General features: G+C 46.7%; 1 protein-coding gene across 1 annotated transcript; it reads right to left on the bottom strand.

Moving 5' to 3' along the window:
* Positions 1-2,695: 2,695 nt before the first annotated feature.
* On the bottom strand, positions 2,696-5,848 carry GADD45A (growth arrest and DNA damage inducible alpha). The gene is made up of 4 exons (XM_049774420.1): positions 5,673-5,848; positions 5,049-5,150; positions 4,665-4,899; positions 2,696-3,390 (listed from the first exon to the last, which is right to left on the bottom strand). Exons 1-4 carry the CDS (start codon positions 5,714-5,716, stop codon positions 3,277-3,279), a joined length of 495 nt encoding a protein of 164 aa, XP_049630377.1. The 5' UTR covers positions 5,717-5,848; the 3' UTR covers positions 2,696-3,276.
* Between the last annotated feature and the right edge of the window lie 2,194 nt (positions 5,849-8,042).

An 8,042-nucleotide genomic window follows, 5' to 3' on the forward strand; every position in this document is an offset into this window, starting at 1 on the left:
AAACAAGTAGTTAACAAAAGGATTGAAAAATCTTTTGCTTTGGCAGTGGTGGGGAACAATTCTACTTAAAATTTAGATATATTGGGGGGCCAGAATGATAGCATAGTGGTAGGGCATTTGACTTGCATGTGGCCAACCCAGGATGGAACTGGGTTCGATCTTCAGCAATCCATATGGTCCCCCAAGCCTGCCAGAAGCAACTTCTAAATGCAGCGCCAGGAATAACCCCAGAGCACCTCCAGGTGTGGCTCAAAAACCAAAACAAAAAACTATTTTTGATAAGAATAAAAACGACAAATAAGTAACATCTGATACTTTTGGATTGGGTTTTGGCAAAAATAAAAGAGACTAATCTATGAGGCAGAAGAGATAGTATAATAGATAAGATATTTGCCTTGTAGATGCCAGACCTGGGTTCAATCCTTGGCATCCCATATGATCCCCTGAGCCTCATTAGAAGTGATTTCTGGGGCCAGAGAGATAGCATGGAGGTAAGGTGTTTGCCTTGCATGTTAAGGATGGTGGTTCGAATCCTGGCATCCTATATAGTCCCCCGAGCCTGCCAGGAGCAATTTCTGAGCCTAGAGCCAGTAGCAATCCCTGAGCACTGCCCGGTGTGACCCAAAAACCAAAACCAAAAAGAAACAAACAAAAAAAAGAAGTGATTTCTGCATGCAGTCAGGAGTAATCCCTGAGCACTGCCGGGTGTAGACCCAAATCAAAACAACAAAGAGACAAGCCTACACAAGGGTTCAACAGACACTTTCCTAGCAGATGATTAGAAAATAGAAACCTCGGGGCCGGGAAGGTGGCGCTAGAGGTAAGGTGTCTGCCTTGCAAGCGCTAGCCAAGGAAGGACCGCGGTTCGATCCCCCGGCGTCCCATATGGTCCCCCCAAGCCAGGGGCGATTTCTAAGCACATAGCCAGGAGTAACCCCTGAGCGTCAAACGGGTGTGGCCCAAAAAAAAAAAATAGAAACCTCGGGACCTGAGCAATAGTGCAGTGGGAGGGCGTAGGGCATTTGTCTTGCAGGCGGCTCACCCAGGACTGACCTGGGTTCGATCCCCGGTGTTCCATATCGTCCCTGAAGCCAGGACTGATTTCTGAGCACATAGCCAGAAGAAACCATGAGCATCATTGGGGGGACAGGGGACGAAGAGATAGCACAATGGTAGGGCATTTGCCTTGCATGCAGCCGATTCAAGATACAGTGGTTCAAATCCTAGCATCCCATATGGTCCCCCCACCTCAACCTGTGCTTGGCAGGAGCGATTTCAGAACACAGAGCCAGGAGTAATCCCTGAGCATCACCAGGTGTGGCCCAAAACCAAAAAAAAAAAAAAAAAAAAAAAGAAACCTCATTACAATCTGAGTAAGTCTTTTTGCTCATAAAATATTCCACATTGGTTGGATTTATTTCTCCAGTTTGGTCTATTCTCTGCTTGCACCCAATCAAATGGTAGCATTATGAGGGTGATATTGCAGAAGCCAAGAAGAGACTGGTGGCCTGGTGGGCCTCCTGTTGGCAGTTTCTTGAGCCATATCTGCATGTGGCCACTGGGCCAGCTACCCAGTGATTGTGCCAACTCAAAAGTGATTGTTCTGCTAAAGCCTTTATTCTTTGCCTCTTGCTTCCAGCCCTTTAACCAGACCTCTCAGCAGCAGAGCAGTCGGGCTAGCAGGTCTAGAGAGAGACTAAAACACCAGGCACCTTTGCCAAGCTACTTTCCTGTTTGCTCCCTCAGTGGGCTGTGCAAAAATGCACAGCCCTTGAGTGCTAGTCACTTCCTAATCGGGCCTCTTACTACACCCTCTTATCCCAAATGACCCTTATTTCACTGCCGGCTTATCTCCCTCGCACAGACCAGTGGAGTCATTGGGTCTTTGCAGACAGCCCTGCATTTACAGAAAGGAGCCCAAATGCAGATTCAGATGTGGAATGCCCTTCTCTGTCTGATTTCCACTTACCTTGTCAGGCTTATCTTGCTTTTGCTTTCTGGTACCAAAGGTTTCCAACCCAGCTTTTGGGTTTTCAGTCCCACCACGACTTTGCACCAACCCCAAATTTTTTACTAACTCATCATCATTGGTAACAGCATCTTTTTTCTCTAGTGGAGAAAATTTGCAATATGTTTAAAATCCCGGTGATCTCTCTTCCTAGGAAACATCTACAACCTTTGGCTATTCTGTCCTTTAGCATTTTGCATATTTTATAGTACTTAAGGTTTTGCAAGTTTATCTTGCACACTTTTCCTTGCCACTAACTTTTAAGGCCCCTGTGTTTTTCTGAACTTGACTGTAATGTCAAGCAAGGTATCTCTTACTGGATAAAAATTAAAAGTTGGGGCCAGAGTAATAGCCCAGTGGATAGGATGTTTCCCTTGCACCTGGCCCACCAGTGTTCGATCCCCAGCATCCCATGATCTACGAACCTGCCAGGAGCGATTTCTGAGTGCAGAGCCAGGAGTAACCCCTGAGCATCACCAGATGTGGCCCCAAAACAAAAACAAATTTAAAACTTGGTCCTATATCCAGCCAAAATGTTTAAAAGTACAAAACCTGTATCACACATACATACACGTAAAAACACACCTGCTAGACTGCATACGGAATATATGATTTCAGAAGCATTTACATTTTTTCCCTAGAAAAATCTTGTTTCATGTCCAAGATATACAAAAACAGACTCAGAAATGATGTGATTATCCATACCAGTTTATTGTAGGCATCGTGTTTCAAAAATTTATAGCATAAATAACCTTTCACATCATAAAATAACTTAGTATGATTTATAATAAAGCTTTGAAAATTAACATCATCTCATCAAAGAACAATAAAATATGGTTTTCAAAGAGGATTAACCTTTTCTGCTTTGCTTTAACTTGAGGGCACATAAGCCAAAAAAAAAAAAAAAAAAGCACCCAAATGCTCGTGGCACATTTAAATCTTTTAATAAAACATCATTTGGTTTATCTCAATGTAATTCAACCATCCCAGATTAATAGTTTGTTTTCCTTCCTGCTTGGTGCTTTGTCATGTTTGGTCCTTTTGACTTATGTTCGTTTCAACACAGCTTCCTTCTTCATTTTCACTTCTTGCCACCTGCAAAGTCATCATCTCTTTCTCTGGGCCCCCAGAACATGTAGTTAAACTCAGCCCCTTGACATCAATTTCTGTAATCCTTGCATCAGTGTAGGGAGTAACTGCTTGAGTAACTACAAAGGTATTTCAAAACTTCAGTGCAATTTGCTTCAGTGATTTTCACTCAGCTGCCATCACCGCTCGGGGAGATTAATCACCGGCACCCACTGGTCCATGTAACGACTTTCCCGGCAAAAACAAATAAGTTGACTCAAGGCCGGATCCTTCCATTGCGATGAATGTGGATTCTGAGAACAAATGGAAAACAAAACAAAAAATAAAGCATAAAAAAAGAGGTAAGTTTACTACTTTCCCCAAAAGTCAACATTGGCTAAGAATTTCAACACCTTTCAGGGAAAAGACCACAAGAAGATGTTATAGTTTTGGCCAAGTGACATTGAAACTAGCTATAGCTACAAATACAGTTGCTTCTAGGGATTTGGATTTCCTGCAAAAAATCCTTAAGGGTCACTCTGACATGCTCACGACTGAACCCCAGCAATCTCCGGAAGTGTAAACATTTGCATGTTAATATTTATTTATTCAGTTTTGCATATGAAGGCTTCTCTCCCAATCCTGAACTCATTCTACCAAAAGTGCACCCTGTGGCCGAGTCCTGATCCACACTACTGAGAAATATTCCCATGCAGTGGATAGCCCCCCCCCCAGAACTATCTGCCACCAGTTATCCTTTTTCGGGGAGCTGCAGAGTAACGGCACTGCCGTTGAACTCCACCACTCCAAAAGGAACTCAAGTGCAAAAAGACCAAACCATCCCATTTATCTCTCAATGCACAAATCACTTACCCACCCACTAAAGTCCTTTTTCTTTTTTTTTTTTTTTTTTTTTTTTGGTTTTTGGGCCACACCCAGCGGTGCTCAGGGGTTACTCCTGGCTGTCTGCTCAGAAATAGCTCCTGGCAGGCACGGGGGACCATATGGGACACCGGGATTCGAACCAACCACCTTTGGTCCTGGATCGGCTGCTTGCAAGGCAAACGCCGCTGTGCTATCTCTCCGGGCCCAGTCCTTTTTCTTTTTAATGAGCATTTAAAAAAAAAATTTTTTTTTTGCAAGATTGCAAAGAAAAAAAAAATTTTCCACTCCATCCTCTTAATGCATTTCTAGGGAATTAATAAGGTCTGTCTCCTCCGCCACTTCTATTTTTAGCTCTGACTGGCAAAGAATGAAGCTGAGTCCTTAATGAGGGCCAGCCAGGAATTTATTTGGCTTAATCTAATCTGCCCGGCTGAAGGAATTAGTCACGGGAGGTAATGCAGAGAGGTAGGTAGGGAGTAGTTAGAACCACAGTGCTGACTCACAAGGATCTCTTCCGCTGCTGGCAGCCCTGGCAACGTGCTCAGACATGTTCTGTCCCCAGTAAATACCCATGATGAAACGATCCCATCATCTCTGGGCTGAAAGTCCAGCCTCCCCCTTTCCAAGTTGCCACTCTCTGAACCCTCTCTCTCTCTCTAGCCGGCCTTCTGCAGCAGGTCCCTGAGTCTCTAACTTGACTTACCGTCACCAGCACGCAGTGCAAATCGGGGGGCTGCTGGGCACCCTCGTTGGCCGGGCTTGCATTGGGCTCCAGCAGCAGGAGCTGGGCCAGGCGCCCCGGGTTGCTGACACGCATGATGTTTATGTCGTTCTCGCAGCAGAAAGCCTGGATCAGGGTGAAATGGATCTGCAGGGCCACGTCCCTGTCATCGTCCTCGTCTGCAGCCAGCAAGCACAGCACCACGTTGTCGGGGTCCCTGCGGGGTGGTGATTGAGTTAGGTGAGCTTCCAGAGACTGGCCCCTGCACCCGTGTTCCCCCTTCCCCTGGCAACCTGGCGGCCTAGCTACCAGGCAGATGACAAGCGTGGGGAGACCTTCTCCCCGGGGGAAGGCCAAGACACTTACACGTTGAGCAGCTTGGCTGCTTCGTACACGCCGACCGTGATGGTGCGCTGACTCAGGGCTTTGCTGAGCACTTCTTCCAGGGCGTCCCCCACTTTATCCATCCTGCACGCGAGAGCCAGAAGGTGCTGCTGTCAAGCCCCCCACAGTCCTGCCCAGCACCCCCTTTCCTTTCCTCGTGGATGCACCCACATCCTAGCACCAGGACCCTTGCAATTTGGGGAGGAGAGTAGTCCCCTGTCCTAGTCATCCCAGTGACTCCAGGGCCATCTGTGAGTTGCCCAAGGGTGCCAACTCCACGTCGTGACATCCAAGCAAGACAGGCACAGGCTGCAGCAGTGAGGAAGTGAGTAGTGCCCCGGCAGGGCAGTTCTGTCTGATGCCAACACAGATATGCTCAACTGCAAACCACCCACCCACCCATTCCACTAAGGGATAGATCTCTCCATCTTTTTTCCCCCGGAGGATCCCCGCAGGACAAAGAGGTGCTCTGGGTTAACTTTTCAGCGTCCGTGACCCAGCCAAAAGTCTCCTCCGATCGTGTGATGGATTGCATGCATGCCCGGTTGCAAGTTCCCAAAAAGGGCACCATCACCACCACTAGCAAAACCAATCCGTCCACCCTACCTTTCGATCTTTGGCTCGCCAGTCGCCAATTCCTCCAAAGTCATATTGCAATTGCAAGCTCCCTCCAGCAGAGAGAGCGGCTTGCGGGCTCCTCCGGCCGGGCTACCCCGGGCGCCGGTTCTCTGCCCTCCCGCTTGCAAAAGCGTCCCGGGCTTTGCTGTTGCTGTTGCTGCTACTCTTGCAATTGCTGCCGCCACCGCCACCGCCGCCGCCGCCGCCGGCCCGCGCAGGCGCACTCGCACTCGCGTCTTTGCCACCCACCGCGACGCGTACCCGGCAGCTGCCTCCCAGCTACTGAAGGACAAAGGCCGGGCTCGCCGGTGTTATCCTGCGGCGCCCCAGCCAACCACCTCCCGCCTCATTTGCATGCGCGCAGCCATTGGCTATGCAAATGAGCCGCGCCGACAATTTGACCCCTCCTGGAACCCTGCGGAGAACCAGCGGAAGTGGGCGGGGCCTGGCTCCCGGCTTGTCCCAGGGGCGGGGCAGAGGGTGCGGGATCCGGGCTGGACTCAAGTCTGGCCTGATTTCCCTCTCTTGCAAGAGCCGGGCCTAGGAAGGGAAGTTTTTTTTTTGGGGGGGGGGGGGGGGTATCGGGGTTTGCGGGGGGCAGCCCCCGGGGTGTCTTTAGCTGGAATTGGAGCTGGCTAGCCAGTTTTGATTTTTTTTTTTTTAATTCTAGTTGGTGCACTTTTTTTTTAATTGCCCTTTCATGTCTTTTTGTCTTGAGGGGGTGCAATTAAATTCTATTTCCAGGATTAAGGCACCAAGTCTAGTAATTATTAGTAAGCAGGTTACATTAAAAAAAAAAAAAAAAGAAAGAAAGAGTGTGTCCAAGACCTCTGGGGCAAAGTTTAGCTCAGAAGTGTTGTTTATGGTTAAGTCTCAGCAAAGCTGGTTATTAGTCGTCATATAATTTCGGTGCCTCGATGGCTGGTTTATTTTTGGGAAGGTGGCGGTGAGGTTTTGGAAGCTCCAAAAAAAATAAAAAAGTAAAGCAAAAAAGAAAAATCACATTTGTGTTCAGCGGTGGCAGGGGACCAAGTTGCAATCTTTTCTGCAGAAAGTGGAAAGACTTCAAATTTGCCCAAGGGGACAAGGCCCTGCTGTGTTGTGTGTGTGTGTGTGTGTGTGTGTGTGTGTGTGTGTGTGTGTGTGTGTGTGTGTGTGTGTGTGTGTGATCTCAGTGTGCATTTTTGCAACTGGAGGCTGAATCCCGGAGCTGCAGCTATAGGACCTTTTAGTCATGTGCTAAAATTTCCCCTTCGAGATAATGGCTACCTGTGGGTGGAAAGCAAGCAGTAGTTACTTGTTTTTGAAAAAGCAAAGTCTAATGGGTCTACTTTCACTGAATGGGCTGAAAGTTCTTGCCTTTGTCTGAAGAGTTAAAGCAACAGTTGAAGTCCCTAAAAAATAGTGGAAAATTGCCACCAATCCCAAAATACTTACATTCAAAACAATGCTTGCATTATAAAGATCACTATATAACCAAATGTCACAGGACTCTTTTTTTTTTTTTGGCAAAAGTATATAGGATTTTGGGCACGGGTGTGTTTGATTTGCATCATTCTAGACAGGAGTTTCTCCAGTTCTCTTGATCTTAATATAATGAGAAAAAGAAGAGAAAAGTCAGTTTCAGAATCTTTTGAGATGTCATTTTTGCACGATCCCTCACTGCTGTTGGTCAGAGATCCTGTTTGAGCAAAGAAATGATGGTAGCCATGCATCCTGGAACCCAGATGTTTGTACATTTTACATCTGCACCTTCAGTCTCAGCCGGAGATGCCTTAGTGAACAAAGTCCTTAAAATTAAAATTCAGACAGGAGCTAAGGTCTGTTCTGTTTTTCAGATAACCTGAATTACACAATCTGATCTGAGTCATTATTTGGAGACAACTGAAATGTGTTCTGAGGAATTCTAGGTTTCTATCTACCGAACACTTAAGAATTCTTTGGGGGAAAAAAGTGTAATTGCAGCCAACTGACAGTGAGATAAGTAATGATGTGAGTCTCTTTACAACCCAATTGCAGCTATATCAACTCAGTGGTCAGCATCTAGCACACTTTCTGCAGTTCAGTAGCAACATGGTCAAGATGAACACTAAGTTGCAGAGAAGCTGAGAGTTGAACAATATCTCAGAATCTGCAGTCTCATGTGTTGGCTGAATTTTCTCTACAATTCCAGAAAATCCTTTTGTTTTGCTACTAAGAACTTTCTCCCAAGAACGGTATCATTTCTGGCCCTTTGCCTTTAAAATGCTGGCCATTTTTCTTTGCAATGCCTGCGCTTGGACAGGATTTGGGGACAAAATAGGTTTTACTGTCATCAGCTAACTGCTGAAAGTCCCATGACTTTAGTCATCTGAAAAG

This window comes from Suncus etruscus, chromosome 6 (assembly GCF_024139225.1).
Source record: "Suncus etruscus isolate mSunEtr1 chromosome 6, mSunEtr1.pri.cur, whole genome shotgun sequence".
Classification (NCBI taxonomy): Eukaryota; Metazoa; Chordata; class Mammalia; order Eulipotyphla; family Soricidae; genus Suncus; species Suncus etruscus.